Here is a 21615-nt window from a genome sequence, read left to right on the forward strand (position 1 = left end):
TACTTGAATTTATCCTCGCCTTTCCGAACACTGCGTGTAAACATAACTTCGTATTCTTGTCCTGGTATTATTATACCAATTATCCTTCCAACATACTGAACTTTATGTTCTTTTCCAGCCGTGAATTCCACAATGACATATTTCCCTAATGCTGCCTTTTCATTATCTTCTAACAAAAGACCAGCATCAGGGTTTACCAAGTCAGAAAAATCTTCGCTGCCATCACTTTCTTCCATATAAATAACTCCTGTTAGTTCCTCTTCGGAATCAGAAGAAGCGGCTTGTTGGACCTCTTTTTGTTTTTTCTTGGTGCAGATTGTAGCTACTTTAATAGCACTTTGATTATCCTCGTACAAAACAATAGGTTTAGGAATATCAATACTTAAATCTAAGACAACATTGTTGACCCATATGATTTCACTGGTTGCTTCACTGAGAGATACATACTCAGCTTCAGCTGTTGATAAGGCTACAGAATTTTGCCTTTTGCTTTTCCAAACAACTGTATTGCCATTGATCTGGAAAGTATAACCACTAGTTGATCTTCTTGTTACTTTGTCACTTCCCCAATCAGCATCTGCGTAACACTTCATCACCATGGGTTCGGCATTTCTTCTATATATCAGGCTAAGGTTCTTGGTACCTTTTATATATCTTAGAATATGTTTCAGCGAATTCCACAGGTGAATGTTAGCAACATTTTGGTACCTTGACAAAATACTGACTGCTACAGTGATATCAGGTCTGCTACATAAGGTTAAGTATAACAAACCACCAATGAGACTTCTACAAAGATATTCATACTTTGGATCCTTCTCACCTTCATGTACATAGTTTGGTTCTATAGGACATTTTACCGACTTACAGTCTTTTTTTTTAGAAGAGAAACTATACTGAGAGTCTGGACGATTGGTAGGAACCCTCATGGCTAGATGACGAGTCCTAGTGTGGGTGTATGAAAATGTGAACCATCTTCACAAACCCACACCAGGCTCCCGCCATATTATGTTGGACTCACTGCTTCCGCTTGCTGAAAGCAAACCGGGCCCTACTCCCTACTTCCTAGCCCTACCAGTGCCTACCAACCAAAACCTCCAATGCGTCAGACCACACAGTATAGGAAACAGATCATCCCGGAAATACGCGAGTATTGCTTCAGGAGTGATGCGTTTCAAGGATCAAAGGAAAGGATATAGGAATATAAGGATATCTTAGGAGTTTACCAACTAGTTATTCTAGATATTACTTCTCCTCCTCGTTCTTTCGTCCTTCTCTTTCTGGTTCATGATGTTTGTCACCATTGAAAGTAAAACATTCCAGTCTTCTTCGCATCTTAACATTGTTGGTACAAGATTTTCAGGTGACAACGTTGTGTTCAACTTACTATTTGCTTCTTGGAACACATTGGACCACCTCGGGCATTGGAATATATGCTCGGCCGTATCTTCGAGTGGACAATACATACATGTAGGTGAGTCATATATCCTGAATCTATGTAGGTAGCTGGCAAAGTTTCCGTGTCCTGCGAGGAGCTGGGTCAGATGGTAAGTTATATTACCATGTGTCCTCGTTACCCATGGTTTTAGGTTTGGGATTAAACGTCTCGTCCAGGCACCGTTTATTTCTCTGCCCCATCTCTCGTTCCATCTCTGTATAGTGTTTTCTTTTTCTTCCTGTTTTGTTTCCTTATTTTGGCCATAGGTTTTCGCTCTTTCTGTTATGAGTAGATCTATCGGGGTCACGCCAGCTAGTACTTGCAGGGCCACAGTAGAGGTAGTCCTATATGCTCTCGTTATGCTTAGGGCCATTCTTCTTTGAACCGATACCATCTTCTTCACATAGCATTTTACTTCCACAGCTCGGCTCCATACAGGTGATGCATATAATATTGTCGACTCCACTACAGAATTCAACAATTTTCTTCTCATGTAAGTAGCCCCTCCCTGTCTCGGCATTATCTTTTGAAGTGCCTCTACTCTAGCCATTGCTTTCTTGGTAACATAATCTACGTGTTGCTTGAAGGACAGGCGCCTATCCAAGATGACTCCTAGGTACTTGACGTTGTCTGAGAGTGGAATTTCAGCTCCATTGAGGTGGATATGCACCGGGCCACAACTCTTCCTCCCTATGAGGAGCACAGCCTCAGATTTCTCCGGTGCCAACTCAAGGCCATGATTGACCATCCAACTATTTATCCGATTTAGTGTTTCATTGGTCCTTTCTTCAATTTCAGGTGCGGTTTTGGCGATAACAACCACGGCCAGGTCATCGGCATATGCTACGAGTGACACCCCGTTTGGCAGTTCCAGCCTCAACACCCCATCGTACAGCATATTCCACAGAGTCGGTGAGGCCACACTGCCTTGCGGGGCCCTATTGATTCAATGGAAACATCACTTGCATTTGATTCCAAGTCCCGATAAAAGCTTTGACATAACTCACCATTTTGAGATGATTCACTGTTTTCAGAAATATTTGAATTTAGTTCTCGAGATGCCTCAATTTCATTTTCATTGCCTTGAATAATGCAATTTTCACTGGACACAGGTGGTTCACGTTCACTTGAAAAACCTTCAGGCTTGAAAATCACATCTCTGGAAATTTCAACAGTATCTGTGTCTCTAAAATAGATTCTATATCTATATCCTTTCACTTCCTCATCATATCCAACAAAAACACCTTTTCTACTTTTGTTGTCAAACTTTCTTCTTTTCTGTTTAGGAATATGTACGAACACTTCAGATCCAAAAGCATGTAGTTTACTATAGTCTACTGACGTACAATTGTTCCACACTTCAGCTGGTGTTTTATTTACATGAGAAAGAGGACTGGTATGGTTCAGTGTGTATTTCATATAGTGAACAGCTTCAGCCCACAATTTTTTAGGTAATTTAGCAGCTTGTAGATTTGTCCTAGCTCCTTCTACAATTGTGCGTAAATCTCGTTCTGCACAGCCATTTTGCTCAGGGGTATACACACATGTTTTCTGGTGTACAATGCCCAATGAATCAGTAACTGATTTCACATGACTATTCACCTCATCTGAGCCATGTAGATTTTGTAATTTACACGAGGAAATATCATGACAGGGGGTAGAGAGTTGCCATCAGCCCGGATAATGCAGCAGGTTGTGACCAATGTACCCCTCTCTTGGCTTTGAATTGCCGACACAGCTCTAATTCCAGTAGGTGCTATTACCTTTCCACTATCAACCACTGTTAGTGTTTTTGTCTCATCAAGATTGAATATGCGTGATGGGTCACACAGAGAAGGATGTTTATCTATTAGCTTCTTGTAATTATCAAAGAACGCTTTAACATTAACTCTATTGAAAGCTGAAGCACGAGCCAAGCTGCATCCTTCTGGAGATCTCAAACTTAATCTATTTCTAAGCAGGAAACATCTTAACCATTCTTCTCCAGCCTGTCCATCCTTATCCCAAGATGAAGGATAGCTCATTTCATTTATTCTGGCAGTTTGGTACGCCAACTTTCTACAATCTGTTGATGTGAGACCATAAAACATGGCACAGCTAAGTTTCAAGTAGTGGACAATCTTATCCTCTTGATCTTGATTGAACACTTGACGATGATTGTACTTAGGAGTAAATGTGACTTCTTTTTTAGCTTTAATAGCATTTACCTTTCTTCTCAAAATAGATTTTGTAATTTACACGAGGAAATATCATGACAGTCCAACATAATATGGCGGGAGCCTGGTGTGGGTTTGTGAAGATGGTTCACATTTTCATACACCCACACTAGGACTCGTCATCTAGCCATGAGGGTTCCTACCAATCGTCCAGACTCTCAGTATAGATTCTCTTCTAAAAAAAAAAAATCTTGATTGAACACTTGACGATGATTGTACTTAGGAGTAAATGTGACTTCTTTTTTAGCTTTAATAGCATTTACCTTTCTTCTCAAAGTTTCTCTTGTTACATTGTACTGTTTGCATACATCTCTAATACTTCTTCCTTGTAGAACCAGTTCACAGGCTTTTTTCATTTCCCCAGGATCGTATAGACCTTTGGCACTCTTCCTTGTATATTTCCGTGGCATCCCTACAACACAAAATACAACAGAACATAAGAAAACAATGCTGTATATTGGTCTTCTTTGAAAAAGATAGACCCATGGTACCCCACACCTGTACTATACGTATTTCTTCTTCCCGTGTTCAGACGGGGTGGCCATTTTTCAGCTTCTCAATCAGCCCTGGGATGATTGCTTTGGGCTGACATTTGGGTTTGGCTACAAAATTTTTACGATTCGATGTTCTCCGCACTCAACCTTTGCTATTTCTTTAGCAAGGGAAATTTCAGACTGGTATTCTCTCTGTATAAAGTCCCCCCGATCTGTCTCGCTGGAGGACGTAAAACTGAGACAAAACCAGCCCTGTCAAGCCACAGACAATAACACTGGCTCTTTTGAGGGTACCTGAAATTGAATCTTTACCAGTTTTTGAGAAAATATTGGAAAAATATTTGCATACAACTATGACGAAATACCTTGATGAACAACAAATTATACCTCGATTTCAGCACGGATTTCAAAAAAATAGAAGTACTTATACCTTACTAGAAGAAGTATCAGAACTCATTAATCCGGCCCTGGATAACAGAATGTATGTAGTTATTATCGCAGTCGATTTAATGTTGCGATTTGTCAATGAAAAGGAGTTTTTTAATCTTCAACTTTGAACTTTTAATGATACAACTTTATTTTACAACTTCTTTTTTTTGCGTTTTACAAAGCACATACAAAAATTTAGCGGGGGTATTATTATTATTTTTATTTTTTTTTTATTTTCAAAACATTCCATGCGTTTTACAAAGCACATACAAAAATTTAGCGGGGGTATTATTATTATTTTTATTTTTTTTTTATTTTCAAAACATTCCAAATCAAAACAAAAGCCCTCAGGAGGTGCTGCCACCACAGTGGTGAAAAACGGTACTAATAATTATTATTTTTTAAAAGCGGGATTTTGATTTAACCCAACACTCCCCCTAAATCTTAATCACGCTACACCACTGATCAAGAAAAAACAATACTCCTCCTAAAACTTAATTTCACTACACCACTGATAAAGAAAAAACTTATCATATTATACATACCAAGCAAAAAGCTAATCCTTTACCCTTAATGAAATAAAACTTATTCTAACAGGATAAGCAATGAATGTATAAATTCTTTTTGTTCTAGATGTACCTATTCATCAATAAACAATTCCCCTCCTTTTCCATGATTATACCACTGAATAAGACACTGACTTTTTATGTGACAGATCACTGGATTTACTAGAAAAATACAACTGCACAGTCAAGGGTGACTGGGTAAAGTTCCCTTGCCGACTTACAATTGATGATATAGTTGTCACTTTTTCACTCAATGTTGAAATAATGATTTCCTGTGCTCTATACTCATCCTTCTCCTTTTCATTGTCCACCTTGTCTGTGTCCACATATTTGAACAAGTCTTTTGCCTTCAATGTTACCATAATCTGAAATTTCCAAGTTGCGAAGTCCTCCTGTGATTTCAACACTTTCACATTGCTTCCTACAAACTTTTCCATGATTATACCACTGAATTAGACACTGACTTTTTATGTGACAGATCACTGGAATTACTAGAAAAATACAACTGCACAGTCAAGGGTGACTGGGCCCATAACCTGTTGCGATTTGTCAATGAAAAGGAGTTTTTTAATCTTCAACTTTGAACTTTTAATGATATAACTTTATTTTACAACTTCTTTTTTTGCGTTTTACAAAGCACATACAAAAATTTAGCGGGGGTATTATTATTATTTTTTTTATTTTCAAAACATTCCAAATCAAAACAAAAGCCCTCAGGAGGTGCTGCCACCACACACCACAGTGGTGAAAAACGGTACTAATAATTATTATTTTTTAAAAGCGGGATTTTGATTTAACCCAACATTTAAGAATGGCATTTGATTCCATTTCCCATTCAAAGCTTATAGAGAAGTTCAAAAGTATTGGCATCCATAACTCATTATTATCGAATTATTTTAAAAATAGAAAACAAGTCACAATTACCCAGAACACATTTTTTCAAAGCAGGACATTTTTCTAAATTCTAAATTTGTCCAAAATTCAAATAGGTACCAAGTTAAACAACATATGAGAGGACGTTATTGTTAAAGTCTCAGCTTAGGCAAAAGAATCTGAGTGAGGTCTACAGTTCACAGAACCACTAGTTATGTTACAGTAAAAGTCCGATGAGCGGTATAAACAAAATTGGACGTAGAATCTATCCTTGTGGTACACCAAATGATACTGTTACAAAACGCGTCTATAGTAGGTCGCTATCTATGTAGGTATCATGTATGAACTATGAACGTGTAGCTTCGAGAAGTAAAAATCAAAATAATACCGGTGGCGCATAATACGAATTAATGACGTATTATTAGTGCTTTATTTAGACTGTCGAATTAGGACATGTAGTCCCATTATCTCAACAGTTTAATATTGCACCACTTTATTTATTTAAATTATAAAGTACAAAATGGTAGGTAACAAATAATAATAATAAAAAAAGTGAAATACAAATATTTAATATAAAAAGAAAAAGAGAAAAAAAAAAACAAAAAAAAAAAAAAAAAAAAAAAAAAAAAAAAAAAAAAAAACAAAAAACAAAAAAAAACAAAAAACCCTCATGGCTAGATGACGAGTCCTAGTGTGGGTGTATGAAAATGTGAACCATCTTCACAAACCCACACCAGGCTCCCGCCATATTATGTTGGACTCACTGCTTCCGCTTGCTGAAAGCAAACCGGGCCCTACTCCCTACTTCCTAGCCCTACCAGTGCCTACCAACCAAAACCTCCAATGCGTCAGACCACACAGTATAGGAAACAGATCATCCCGGAAATACGCGTGTATTGCTTCAGGTCTGCCGACTTACAGTCTGCCATATTGAATCTGTTCAATAAACTTTGGATGTACTGAGATTGATTTATAACTATTTCTTCATCTGTCTGGGTGATTTGCATACCCAAGAATTTGGACACGGGACCCAAATCCTTCATTTTGAAATTATTGTGTAATTTGGATTTCATCATTTGAATTTTGTCTTCATCTTTGCAAAATATTAGAATGTCATCCACATATAATAAAATATACATTCCATCTTTTGTATACAAGCACTGATCGTTTTTTGATCTTGAAAAGTTCTCGTTCAAAATAAAGCTATTGAATTTCTCGTTCCAATACTTTGGGGATTTCTTGAGACCATAGATAGACTTACATAGTTTGAGTGTAGTATTTTTCTTAATCTCATAGCCATCTGGAGGATTCATGAATACTTCCTCTTTGATTTCGCCATGTAAGAATGCACCAACTACATCCATTTGATGGATCTTTAGATTCAGTTGAAGTGCCACTGCTAGTAGAATTCTCAACGTTTGTAATTTACTGACAGGGGCATAGAGATCTGAAAACTCAAAAACTTCATTTTGCTCAAAGTCTCTAGCTACCAACCTGGCTTTATAAATGATTTTGTCTCCATCAAGCTTCTTTTTGAAGACCCACTTGCTACTGATAATATGTTTATTATCAGGGATAACAACTTCTTGCCAAGTTTTGTTTAACTTCAACTCACTTATTTCTCTTCTCATAGCTTCAAGCCATTGTTCTTTTTCATTTGATTTCAGAACATCACTGAATGATAATGGTTCATCATTTTCAGAAGTCATCAAAATATAGTCATCAAATTTGTTGTTTTTAATGGAATTTCTATTTCTCAAATTGTATGGCCTTGGTTGACTTTCAACATCAGGTTGATTTTCATTCATTGAATTGTTGGAAACTTCAGACAAAATTGGTTGTTCAATTTCTATTGATTCAATGGAAACATCACTTGCATTCGATTTCAAGTCCTGATAAAAGCTTTGACATAACTCACCATTTTGAGATGATTCACTGTTTTCAGAAATATTTGAATTTACTTCTCGAGATGCCTCAATTTCATTTTCATTGCCTTGAATAATGCAATTTTCACTGGACACAGGTGGTTCACATTCAACGCGTTGCGAAATCTGTCTAATAATAGTAGGTAACATACGTCATCCATTAAATTCTTATAATAAAATATCATGTCACACGAGACGCGTTGCGAAATCTGTCTAATAATAGTAGGTAACATACGTCATCCATTAAATTCTTATAATAAAATATCATGTCACACGAGAAAATGCCTTGAAAGAGAACTGTACAAAACGAGATGCTCCTGCCCAGAAATTGAATACAAAACTGATATCAGATATTTGGGAGTTTACATAGACAATGAGTTTAAATTCAAATCACATGTAGACATCATCTGTAAAAAACTCAGAATAGTATTGTATAAGTTGAACAAATTCTATGTGAACAACGTATCTATGTACATCAAAAAGACGATATATTATTCCCTAGTAGAATCCATTTTGACATGCCACCTGACAAACTAGTTTTTACTGCCACACACTTCATTCCAGACATGACAGGTCGGACCTGACAGATCAAAACTGACAGGCGACCTGATAGTGTATGGCCGGCCTTAGTTCTGTGTTGGATTTGTGCGAGCGATAAACCCGTATTAGTAAGCGATAAGTTAGTCTGTTTGACGGTGTGTTTATGTACTGGGCTGAGATAGGCCATTCTCGGCCTTTCTCGGCGTGTGGAAAATGATGTGGTAACTTAACACAGAGCCTTCATGAGCTTGTAAACTTGTAAAGTTGGCGGGAAATTCGAAATCTTGATTTTTTTTTCCGCAACGCGTACAATCTGAATTAATTTTTTACTTTTTATCTCTAGTTTGCACGTTTATATTATACTTTTCATTTAAATTAGATATTACAAACAAGCTAATTACAAAGCAAAAAAAATAAATAGAAAATAAATTTTAAAAATTGCCGCCGGGACAGAGGGTTAGAAAAAATGCCCAACAATCCCACGCTATCATGATCCCTTATTACATGGGGAGTATTTCGAGATGTAAAATTTTCCACTGAAAATCGGCCGCAACTGGCGGCTCCGGGTTTTTAATTTTTTTTTTTTTTTTTTTCAATACGTATTCAGCAACTGTTTTAGTTGTGTGATGTTTACACCAGGTTTTTTAAAATTTTTTTTTTCAAATACGTATTCAGCAACTGTTTTAGTCGTGTGATGTTTACACCAGATTTTTTAAAATTTTGATAATCAGAAAAAAGATTCATCGCAAGTAAAATTTTCAGCGCCGCAGGCGTATTTTTTTTTTTTTTAATTATTATTTTCTAGGCCCCTGGGCAATTGCCTAGCGTGCCTAGTGGTAAATACGGCCCTGCATTGATAAATATTATTTAGTTCTAATTCGTGGTCGGTAGATGTTTTTATGGCAAGGCCAAGACGTTTATCGGCTGCATACAACCAGAGTTTTAAAATTTGTTGTGTGATATGTAATTAGATAAAATGGTTTCTTTTTCAATTCTTGCAGGTCGTTTGAATGTCCTTGCTAACGTATGCCGGAAACCGTTAGAGCAAATCTTCACCCAGTTTGCTGCCTTGGAGGCCGCAGACGATGGTTCTGGGGACGTCAAATACCACCTGGGAACATACATTGAACGATTGAACCGTGTTACAAATAAAAATATTAGGTTGGCTGTGGTAGCAAACCCTTCTCATTTAGAGGCCGTGGATCCTGTGGTGCAAGGCAAAACAAGAGCAGAACAGTTTTATCGTGGAGATAACGAAGGAAAAAAGGTAATAATCTAGTCGCACGACAGTGGGCCAGGCCAAGTTACAACCTCATCACGCAATGTGTATATTACATGAAACATTTCGCCGCTTTTTTACTTTCCTTATCCTATACCTATATCCCCCCAAAAAATACCATTTCGTGGCATAAAAAAAGACCCCGCCAAGTCGTTCCTCCCAAAATGAATCAGGTGCCCACAAAAAATAAACAAAACTCCATCCCACCCCAAAAAAGTTTAGAAATTTATTTTGTACCCCGCCTTTTATTCACTTCATAATTTGTGTGCTCCTCCTTCACGTAGTACCTACCTTTCTTTCCCCTCATTGCACTCCTTACTAATAGGCCCCCTGAATACAAATATTATTTCTATTGTAAAATTAATTTTATTCCAAGCATATTCCTAAGATAAGAAAAAGATTGACCACCCAAACCCTTTGTAAGAACATCCGCTAATTGGTCTTTAGTTGGAATATAGTGTAAATATTAAAATTAAATCGATGGCACGCCGCCAATGCAGTGAAGCAGAAGTGAGATTAGAGGAAAGAGGAGTGCAATGAGCTGAAAGTTACTATACTGAGCTGGAAGGGTCATGAGAATTTTTGTAATCAGTAACTCTTCTGAAATTGTTTCCCCCCTTCTCTTGAGATCATCAGCAACATTTTCCAATTCTGAGTCCCCCCGATAGCATAATATAAACCTAACCAATAACTGCAAATCGGATGATTTTGGGTTCTCGGACGCAACTGTTTTTCCTCCATATCTACATAGGAGTAAAAAGTATTTCTCTGTCTAAATCTCAATTCCATACTCCATTTTCAGATTTGAAGCGTTTTTGGCGAAAAAATGGTCAAGTGAAAAACGTTTTGGATTGGAGGGATGTGAAATATTGATTCCTGCTATGAAACAAGTGATTGACAAATCCACAGAACTGGGGGTCGAGTCTGTTGTTATGGGAATGCCACATAGAGGTAATCTGATTTCTGAGGTCATTTCCAATAAAAATTACCTTTTCTGAGACGATTTTTTCGATCTCGCTTGGTGTCCTAGGTATCCGCAATTTGGTTTTTTCTTGAAAATTCACTCCTTTAAGAAATCGATCATAACTTTTTTCCTATTTAACATAAAGAAAAATGGTTTTCACCACTAAGATCTACACAATATTTCCAATTTAAAAAGTGAAAGTGAAATTCCATAGCTAAAATTATCTTTTTGATAGGTACCTTTTGGTAAGTGATTGACAGGTTTTATAATAGTGTCACCTTTTTTGATATAGGTACCTACATAAGACGTGTAGATAGTTTTATTTCTGTTTTGATACATAATTATGTATTACGTAGGGTTACCCATTCATAAGAGTTTTGTTTATTTTTTGTGGGCACTTGATTTATTTTGGGAGGAACGACTTGGCGGGGTCTTTTTTTATGCCACTAAGTGGTATTTTTTGGGGGGATCTCATAACTTTTTGCAGAAACTTACCATAATATGACGTATGAACCAGTGTACCAAGTTTGATTGAAGAATGTTTAGCCTTTCTTGAGTGACAAACTTTCGCTGCCATATGTAACAACCCGAAAGTGGCGAATACTACAGACTACAGGTCAAGGGCTACAAAAAGTTCCCCGACTATTTTCTCAAAATCCCCAAAATAATGGAGATATCCGCCATTTTGTATTTTTTTCAAGTACCCCGACCTTTCTCCATACTTTTGACTGGATCAAGGCTTCACAAACTCAAGGTGACCGCGGGCCGCATTTGACCTTAAATTGTTGGCCGCGGGCCATGTTCCTCAGTACGCCAGTGTGCATATTACACGAAACATTTCGACCCATTTTTACCCCCATCATCTTCTTCTTCTTCGCCTTATCCCATGTTCAGATGGGGTCGGCGTTTGACATCGACCTCTCAATCAGCTTTAGAGTGATCGCTTTGAGGCCAACTGGTTTTGGCTAAACAAATTTTCGGAGTGGGATGCCCTTCGCACTCAACCTTCGCTATTGATATAGCGTGAGGAAATTTGCCCCTATCATAACTCCGTTAATTTTCCACGTAATGTCACAAAATTTGTACCATACGTTAAGCAATACTTGCTTATTATGCCTCCCAAATTCCGACAGCATGATTTGGTATGTCACATTGTCACACACGTACCTTTAAATAAATTATAGGATTCGCGGATTTCGCGAACACCGCGCAAATCGCAAACAGCAAAAGATTGGAACTCGAAATAATAAGCAGACCAATAGATTTGGCAGAAAAAAACACTCAGATTTGATAGTTCGCACTAGTACTCTTTAATAGCACTTTGTGATTCGCGTTTTCCGTGAACTCCGCAAACCGCGAAAATTCGAGTGAGTAGTCGATTATACTTTAAATTTAACGTTGAAAACAAATATGCAATGAAAAATAGGGTTTCTCATTTAAAAATCCAAAGTTGGTAGGTACCTAATTCGCGGACTTCGCGAAATTTTTCGTGAATCTCGATATTGCCAAAATATCCGCATCAAAAATCAAAAAGTTACGGTTTTTTTTTTTTGTCCAACAACAGAGCCGAAAAAAGTTTTTTTTTTGTCCAACAACAGAGCCGAAAAAGTTTTTTTTTGTCCAACAACAGAGCCGAAAAAAGTTTTTTTTTGTCCAACAACAGAGCCGAAAAAAGTTTTTTTTTGTCCAACAACAGAGCCGAAAAAAGTTTTTTTTTGTCCAACAACAGAGCCGAAAAAAGTTTTTTTTTGTCCAACAACAGAGCCGAAAAAAGTTTTTTTTTGTCCAACAACAGAGCCGAAAAAAGTTTTTTTTTGTCCAACAACAGAGCCGAAAAAAGTTTTTTTTTTGTCCAACAACAGAGCCGAAAAAAGTTTTTTTTTTGTCCAACAACAGAGCCGAAAAAGTTTTTTTTTTTTGTCCAACAACAGAGCCGAAAAAAGTTTTTTTTTTTTTGTCCAACAACAGAGCCGCTTTTCTCTTTTTTTTTCAATTATCTTCCGGCTCTCAAGAGCAGAGTTTTAAAAGCAAGGAATGAGAGTGACGTAGTGTTGTCTGGAATTTAGGAGGAATTCTCTAGCATAATCCAGGTGCTTCCTCACTCTCTCGGGGAGCTATAAATTGAGGGTAGGTACCCAGTACCCACCTGTAAGTCAGTATTGAGTTAGTCTGTTTGTGCAATGAGTCCGCGATAGTCAGTGTTATTCAAGCGATAGTCAGTGCGATTAGTCTAAGCGATAAGTTAGGCCGGCCATACACTATCAGGTCGCCTGTCAGTTTTGACCTGTCAGGTCCGACCTGTCATTTCTGGCATGGAGCCTGATGAGCACACACACTGCATGAAGATTTCATCAGTTATCAGTTTACCATGGATCCTCCTGGTGATGATTTGCTTTTGCTGTCTGTATTTATTTTAATTACTGTGAATCGTAATCGTACAAACAAGCGGAGAAAACGCAAGCAATGGTGCAAAGAATGGTTGTAAAGTAGTGATGGGAAAAATGAAACTTTTCAGGGCTCCGGATCCCAGGTTTCGAAACGCTCTAAGGTTTCGGATCTGAGTTCCGAAACTGTGTGTGTGAAAAGAATGGCAACTATAGCGCTTTCACTAGATTAAAAGCAGTGCATATTGCATACGCAACTAATTTGAAATTAAATTGGGTCTGTTTTTTGAAGGTAATGTCCATTTTACTTCATGGAGATGCTGCATTCTGTGGCCAAGGTGTTGTATTTGAAACTTTCCACTTGTCCGAATTACCTGATTATACAACACATGGCACAATTCATATAGTTGCTAACAACCAGATCGGCTTTACTACTGATCCAAGGTACTCTCGATCCTCTCCCTATTGTACAGGTGAGTAAAGTCATCCACCAACACCACTACAACTGCGATTACGACTTTTTTAAGTGTATTTTGGTAAATATTTTCAAACAGCGTATTTTTAGGGGTCTTTTTGACTCGAGTCGAATTTTAACAATAATGAAAAATAAATGGGTAAATTTGGTTTAAAATAGATAAATATATCGATTAATTATGCGTGAGCTTCAAGAATCCTCATTAGTCCGTCCTTCCTTTATTATTACGATAATAATAATAAAAAAAAAATCTGGTGTGAACATCACACGACTTTCCTTATCCTATTGAATGATGCTTAATTGAGTGTTCTTTTACCCTAACTTTTACAATATCTCTAACCGTTATGTCGCTATAGCTGAAAACCGCCATAAAACGGTGGAAATCTGTCAAAAGCGGTCAAAATACCGGACTTTTACAATATCTCTAACCGTTATGTCGCTATAGCTGAAAACCGCCATAAAACGGTGGAAATCTGTCAAAAGCGGTCAAAATACCGCCAAGCGCAGCAACCATCTCAACCAAACGATTCGTGTCGCATCCTTGTCACATTTGACAGCTACATACCAAATTTCAACTCTCTAGCTCTTACCGTTCTCGAGATATTTTGTTTACAGGTAAAGGAGAAATAAATATAATCATACAAATCTTGTTAAGGAACCAACATAATTATGAACCAACTGATTTCCACAATTAGTTGCATATGAAAGAGCCAGTGTGAGAAATAAATATAATCATACAAATCTTGTTAAGGAACCAACATAATTATGAACCAACTGATTTCCACAATTAGTTGCATATGAAAGAGCCAGTGTACAGCCAGTTATTGTCACTCGTATCTCCTTTGATTACGAAGAAAGATACACATTTGAGGACAACTATATCCCCACATGAGAGGCTGACAGCCATTTTGAGATTCTTAGCATCCGGCCAATCCTATGAGTGTCTCAAATATTTCACTAGGATTTCACCAAAAAACTGAGACCTGAGAACTGATGAAACCGCCATACACTGTGCATTCTGACTTCATGTCATGACAGAACTTATCGAATTTTCATCATGTCTCAGGTCGCTTGACATGCCACCTGACAAACTAGTTTTTACTGCCACACACTTCATTCCAGACATGACAGGTCGGACCTGACAGATCAAAACTGACAGGCGACCTGATAGTGTATGGCCGGCCTTAGTTCTGTGTTGGATTTGTGCGAGCGATAAACCCGTATTAGTAAGCGATAAGTTAGTCTGTTTGACGGTGTGTTTATGTACTGGGCTGAGATAGGCCATTCTCGGCCTTTCTCGGCGTGTGGAAAATGATGTGGTAACTTAACACAGAGCCTTCATGAGCTTGTAAACTTGTAAAGTTGGCGGGAAATTCGTAACCAGAAAGTCAAAAAACCAAAAAAACTGTTTTTTGGGGATTTTTTTTTTCACATTTTCTCACACAAATGAGCTCTGATCTTGAAATTTGCCGCGACGACCTATGAACTCAAAGCGAGAGTTTTAGATAACACTTCAGTCGATCATTTAAGACCGGTTTCAGCGTCATCTATGTTTGGCTACGCCGAGCAAGGCCAATAAATGGATGGGTGACTTAAGCATTATATTGGTAGTTATAAGGAAACATTAAAAGGAATAAAGGAAGAACGGCTCTAGTCTTGATTTTAAATCATTACTTGAAAGTATGTAGGTACATATATTATGTAGTAATAGGGAGCGCGAAGCGCGACCCTATGCTCAACACCGCGAAGCCCCGGGAGCGCGCAGCGCGACCGTATGCACAACAGTGCGAAGCCCGGGCAGTGTGTAGCGCGAACGTAAACAAGGGATTGCGAAGCGCGACCGCATGCACAACCGTGCGAAGCCTCGGGAGCTCGCAGCGCAACCGTAAACAAGGGAGCGCGAAGCGCGGCCATATGCACAAAAAATTCCCGGAGGGACGGACCCAGCTTGATTTTAAACTGCTTTTACGGGTTTTTCAAAATATAGGTGTTATTTGTAGTTAACAAAAGAATTTTGGAATGTTTTATTTCCAAATACAATTTGTTCAAATGAAAACGGCTCAATTGATTTGTAAAAAAAAATGTATCTTGGTTTCAAGCTGTGATAGCTGATGACTGGACGTCATCGCCAACGCAACACTCCACAGCAGCCAAATAAAAGAAACTAGAGTCAAACAGTATTCTTCACATCACTATTTATTTTATCAAGAAACAAAGGACATTTTTACAAAAGCACAAAGTTGTAAAAATCTACACGAGAAAAAGTTTTCCTTTCTTTTTTTTACTAACATTCAAAATATCGCGCGGGTGTGCTGATTTATTAATCCCAGTGTTGCCACTTGTCATGCATTTAACTCAACAGGCACTGATGACTGGACGCCATCGCCAACGGAACACCCACAGCAGCCAAATAAAAGAAACTAGATTCAAACAGTATTCTTTACATTACTATTTATTCTATCAAGAAACAAAAGGACATTTTTACAAAAGCACAAAGTTGTAAAAATCTACACGAGAAAAAAGTTTTCCTTTTTTTTACTAACATTCAAAATATCGCGCGGGTGCGCTGATCTATTAATCCCAGTGTTGCCACTTGTCATGCATTTAACTCAACAGGCCCCCTCATGACAAGCATGGTACACCCCTTTTATTACTAATAGGCCCCCTGAATACAAATATTATTTCTATTGTAAAATTAATTTTATTCCAAGCATATTCCTAAGATAATTTTGGCAACGTCGCTTTGATAAAGAAGTTACAGTAAATTTACGCTCTTCAATTTTTTGATAATATTTTATTTATTAGTACAGTTTACAAATAAATTTTGGAATAATATTATTTGCGAGTGTCCCAGCTACAAGGAAACGTAAGAAGATCTCTGCAAACCCCAATAATACGTAAGAAATTTAGATTTTAAGGTCATACTTAAAACAAAGAAAAAGTTCTCAACTGAGATAAGAAATTGGTTCCGAGTCAATCTAGAGAGAGACAGAACGACGCTCGGAGAGAGAAAGAGATAGTAAAGGAGGGGAGATCCCCAAAGTTCCAGATACCAAACGAGGTGGGGGGTGAGTGATCTGACCGATAATAGGAATTGAGCAAGCGCAGACTTCCCCTACAAAAAGATAAGAACTACAGGGTTGCCAGACCTATTGTCATATGAAACGGTTAAATATGAGATAAAACCCTTGAAATTGTAGTTCAGTCATTACCCACTACTTGGCAATAGCAGCACAGAAGCGGCAAAAAGACCACACTACCATACCTCAGTCATTGCCCACTACCCGAGTATAGCAGCACTACACTGAAGAAACAATCAAATTCTAGTACAGTCACTACTCACTACTAGTCTATAGCAGCACTGCAGAAGTATAAAATAACATACTATTCAGAAGACGCAGGAACTTGTTTATTAACTGTGAAGTATCTAAAAGCTGTCATCTATCTGAAAAGTATCATCTATCTGAGAAGTATCTGATAAGTAAATATCATTTATCTGAGAAGTACCTGAAAAGTTTGTAAGGGATACCTGAATTATAACCCGAACTCAGATTCGACTGGATACGTACATAGCTATACCTAATACTTGGTTATACATACCTGTACTCACCTATTCTTGTCATATAACTGTATTTGTAATTAAGTTTATGTGTACCTAGCTAAGGTGTTGTAGTAGTATCTAGGTATCCAAATAAGACCTCCATAGAATAGAAAATAAACTGAGCTATAGTAATGTGTAGATAGGTATCAGAGGTTGTAACTATACACGGGTGAGTAAGGTGAAGGAGAGTAGAGAGAAACTGATAGTATTAGGTATCTATAATTTACACTATAGCCGTAGTCTATCAATGATATCCAAAATATAAGATAGGTAATGGGAATATAGATTGACCTAAATCATTAAGATTGACTGTAGGTAATTAGGTCATAAAATAAGACTAGAAATATGTATTAGAGGCCTGTGTGAGGTAAAAATCTAAATAAATAAGTAGGTATACCTGCACGATTCATCCCACCTGAGGGGTATGGTACCCTCTTATTACATGGTATGGTCTGTCTATTAATTTGTTTGTATTTTGCTTAATTTTTGTACATTGTATTTTTATTATTTCTCTCTTTTTTGTACTGTGCTTACTTATTTGTATTCTGTGCTTCAGATATTTTGGTGGGATTAGATACTTGGGCCCTAATTAGAACTACAGATTTGAGCCCATACTTATTCTTAGACGTTATTGGGAGCCAAATTTATTGTAAAAAATATAAACTAGGTATAATGGATCAGAAATCTTTGGAAACAATTCTGGCTAGGATAGACGAAAGCAATAATTTAATGAAGCAAGAATTTGAGAAAACAAACCTGAAAATTGATAAGAAATTAGAACCTATTGTTAAGAGATTAGATGAGCTGGAAGGAAAAACAGAAAAGAACACAAATAAGATTAATGAGTGGGAAAGAGAAAAAAGAAAAAGGAATATAATAATATTTGGAGTGGATCAAGAAGAAGGAGAGAATTTCAAAATACTGGAAGAAAAAGTTCGTAATCTGATACGTGAAAAAATGGATATAATGATTATGAGTACGGAAATAGATTCGATCAGAAGATTTGGAAAGGCAAAAACAAAGAGACCCATCATGATAACTCTGACCACATGGAAAAGAAAGATGGAGATTATTACAAACGGGAAAAGACTAAAAGGTACAGGGATAGCTATCAAAGAGGATTTCCCACCGGAGGTGCAAGAAATCAGGAAGAAATTGTACCTAGAAATGCAAACACTCAGAAGTCAAGGAAAAAGGGCGTACATTAAATATGATAAACTTGTAGTGCAAGATAATAATCAAATCGAGTAAGGAGATACATTAAACATCCAATCAACTCTCGGTAGGGTTTCTTGGTAATTTCACTTTCACTAGAAGCAGGGTTTAATTTCAAATTCTTCTCAATGGGTGTTGAAATTCCTTTTGCTTCAGTCATATTGAATTTAGTGAGAATTTTGTCAATATAGGGTTTTTGATGAATAATGATAGTATTCTTATCATAACAAATATCTATGTTGAGTCCCAAGAAGTGTTTTATCTCTCCTAAATCTTCCATCTCAAATTTCTTGGAGAGGCATAACTTCATATCATTCATTAGTTCAAAATGCTCTGACACAATCATTATATCATCAACGTATAGTAATAGATATACTATTTTACTTTCTTGATTCAGTATGTATAAGCAATTGTCACTCAGACATTGTTTGAATCCCAAACTTAAAACATAATCATGAAATACTTTGTTCTATTCTCTTGAACTCTGTTTGAGACCGTACAAACTTTTGTTTAATTTGCAAACAAGTTCAGGGTTCTTTGAAAATCCTTCAGGTTGCTTCATGTAAACTGTATCTTCTAGGTTTCCATTCAAAAACGCTGTCTTCACATCCATAGTGTGAACATGCATACTTTTGTTTACAGCAACTGATAAGAGAGTACGTATAGTGGACATTCTAGCCACTGGTGCATAAACTTCTTCATAATTGACTCCATATTTTTGCTGGAACCCCTTAGCTACCAGTCTGGCTTTATGTTTCACTACCTTGTTGTCTAACATTTTCTCTTTGAAAACCCACTTACAATCTATTACCTTGGTTTTTGGAGGTGGTTTCACAAGGGTCCAAGTTTTGTTTTTGTCCAAAGCTTCCATTTCATTCTTCATAGCATTCAACCATTCAATTTTATCATCACTTTTCATTGCATCTTGAAAACTTGATGGTTCATCAGAAATACTTGTATTTAATGCAAGGTAAGATGTATCGTAATCTTCTAACCATCCTGGTCTTTTTCTAGTTCTAGAATTAGATCCACTCTCAGCAATAGTGTGTGGTGTCTCTTCATGAGAAACTTCATCTTGCTGGATATCATGATCAGGAATAGGGTTATCTGATATTTCCGTCATTTGAGGAGATTCATCAAATATAATATCTCTACCTCTAAGTATCTGTTTACCTTCAATGTCCCATAGCCGATAACCATTTGGGCAATAGCCAACCATTCTGCACTTAATAGACTTGTCATCAAGTTTATCTCGTTTCTCTTTTGGTACATGTAAATATGCTATGCTTCCAAATACTTTGAATTTTGTGTAATCAGGCTTAGTACCATACCATAAAAATGCTGGGATTTTTTGATCAACAGTAGGTAATCGGTTAATGATGTATGCACTAGCAAATATAGCTTCACCCCAGAGCTCTCTGGCTAAGTTGTATTCAGATATCATCACACGAGCCTTCTCTAATAGAGTACGATTTAACCGTTCTGCCTTACCGTTATTTTCAGGTGTGTATGGTATAGTTGGTTCAATTTGAATTCCTTTTGATTTACAGTAATCCATGATTTCCTTGTTCATAAACTCCTTTCCATTGTCACATCTCAATCTACTAACTCCATGATAAAACTGAGCAGTCACCATTTCTATGTATTCCTTGAAATGTTTGGGTACATCAGATTTGCTTTCAAGCAAATAGATCACACAAAAATGAGAGTAGTCATCTAGAAATGTCAAAACATATTTCTTTGAATCATGTGTTACTGGAGATATAGGCCCACACAAATCAGTGTGTACTAGTTCTAAGACTCGCTTAGTCTTAGTTGGAATGGATTTGAAAGTTGAACGGGTCTGTTTCCCTTTAATACAAGTTTCACAAATTATTTCTGATTTGTCAAGAGAGGAATCAAGGTCACTTAACAAACCTTGTTTTGAAATGATCTTCAATTTATCATGAGATGCATGGCCTAAACGTCTATGCCATAATTCTTGACACTTCTGTATGGAAAATAAAGCATTGGCTTCAACATTTGCTTTTACTAGTGTAAACAACAATGTATACATCTTCTCATCAGAACTTTCTTCAATGTAGACTTTACCATCTCTAAAAATTGAAATCTTTCCTTTATCAAATTTGACACCAAAACCATTTGATTCTAATCTCTTGACAGAAAGTAAATTGTGTCTTAAATTAGGTACGAATAAAACATTACTGAACTTCCTTTCAGTTGTGATAATGGTTCCAACCTTGGTGGCATTCAATGACTCACATTCTTTGGCAACTGCAATTGTAATTGGATTCTTCAATGTGATGGCTCCTCCGTTAAAATACGAATCATCATTCACCAAATGATCTGTGGCTCCTGAATCCACAATGAACTGGATTTGATCATCATCTAAGGAGCTAGCTAGGGAACAATCAGATGTAACATCAGTAGATACCATAAAAGTAACATCATTATTTTCAATGTAATTTACACTTTTATTCTGAGGTGTAAATTTCACTTTACATTCTGATTTTTTGTGTCCCATACGACCGCATTTGTAACATTTAAATCTAGGTTTCCTAGATTTACCAGCATCATGTGTCCCTTCAGAACTATTCTTATGTTCAGTATGAAATACGGACAAATTTGGCTCATCTTTAACCTTAGATACATGCTCACCTTTTTGTTGTTGTCTAGACATCTCTTCATCTAAGAGTTTTCTCTTGACTAAATTTAAATTCAGATGGCTATCTGGTAAACTTTCAATGACAGTGACAACAGTATTGTACTTACTCGGTAATGTTAGCAACAAATGACATATAATATCAGTTTCGTGGAGTTGTGCTCCACTTTCATTCAGCTCCCTGATAATTTTGTCAAAAGCAAGGAAATGCTTTTCCATGCTACCACCATCGGGTAATTTCATATTGAGCAATTGTTTTCTCAAATATAGTTGACTCTTTAATCCAGATTTCCCAAACACTTCCTTCAATGTAAGCCAAACATCATATGATGACTTTTTGTCCTTCACATATTCCAGTTGGTCATCACAGATGTGATCAACCAACAATAACTTACATTGCAAGTATTTCTTCTTCAATTTTCCTGTCATGTCTTCAGTTGGAGGTTTCTTGATGCATTCTTCTAGTTCTTTTTCCTCAATGGCAACCTTCATTCTGAATGCCCAGTCAGAATAGTTTTTGCCGTTGAACAAGTGCTTGCTGGGCCCACAACCTGTTA

The 21615-nt window shown here is 37.0% G+C and overlaps 2 protein-coding genes across 2 annotated transcripts; one reads left to right on the forward strand and one right to left on the reverse strand.

Moving 5' to 3' along the window:
* Positions 1-3033: 3033 nt before the first annotated feature.
* On the reverse strand, positions 3034-4140 carry LOC113471884. Its single transcript, XM_026831350.1, has 2 exons — positions 3915-4140; positions 3034-3642 (listed from the first exon to the last, which is right to left on the reverse strand). The coding sequence occupies exons 1-2, from the start codon at positions 4059-4061 to the stop codon at positions 3034-3036; spliced, it is 756 nt and encodes a 251-aa protein (XP_026687151.1). The 5' UTR covers positions 4062-4140.
* A 5299-nt stretch (positions 4141-9439) lies between these two features.
* LOC103520097 (2-oxoglutarate dehydrogenase-like, mitochondrial) lies at positions 9440-13866 on the forward strand. Its single transcript, XM_017448405.2, has 2 exons — positions 9440-9745; positions 13398-13866. Exons 1-2 carry the CDS (start codon positions 9455-9457, stop codon positions 13584-13586), a joined length of 480 nt encoding a protein of 159 aa, XP_017303894.1. The 5' UTR covers positions 9440-9454; the 3' UTR covers positions 13587-13866.
* The last annotated feature ends 7749 nt before the right edge of the window (positions 13867-21615 follow it).

This window comes from Diaphorina citri, unplaced genomic scaffold (assembly GCF_000475195.1).
Source record: "Diaphorina citri unplaced genomic scaffold, Diaci psyllid genome assembly version 1.1 scaffold3213, whole genome shotgun sequence".
NCBI classification, from domain to species: domain Eukaryota; kingdom Metazoa; phylum Arthropoda; class Insecta; order Hemiptera; family Psyllidae; genus Diaphorina; species Diaphorina citri.

What these genes read in the sequence shown, in the direction of transcription:
- LOC113471884 (XM_026831350.1), bottom strand. Translation starts at nt 4,061, where the DNA reads ATGCCACGGAAATATACAAGGAAGAGTGCCAAAGGTCTATACGATCCT. An exon ending in GAGAAACTTTGAGAAGAAAG is followed by an intron (nt 3,643 to 3,914) that starts GTAAATGCTATT and finishes TTGAGAAGAAAG; the next exon opens with GTAAATGCTATTAAAGCTAA.
- LOC103520097 (XM_017448405.2), top strand. Translation starts at nt 9,455, where the DNA reads ATGGTTTCTTTTTCAATTCTTGCAGGTCGTTTGAATGTCCTTGCTAAC. An exon ending in GAGATAACGAAGGAAAAAAG is followed by an intron (nt 9,746 to 13,397) that starts GTAATAATCTAG and finishes TGTTTTTTGAAG; the next exon opens with GTAATGTCCATTTTACTTCA.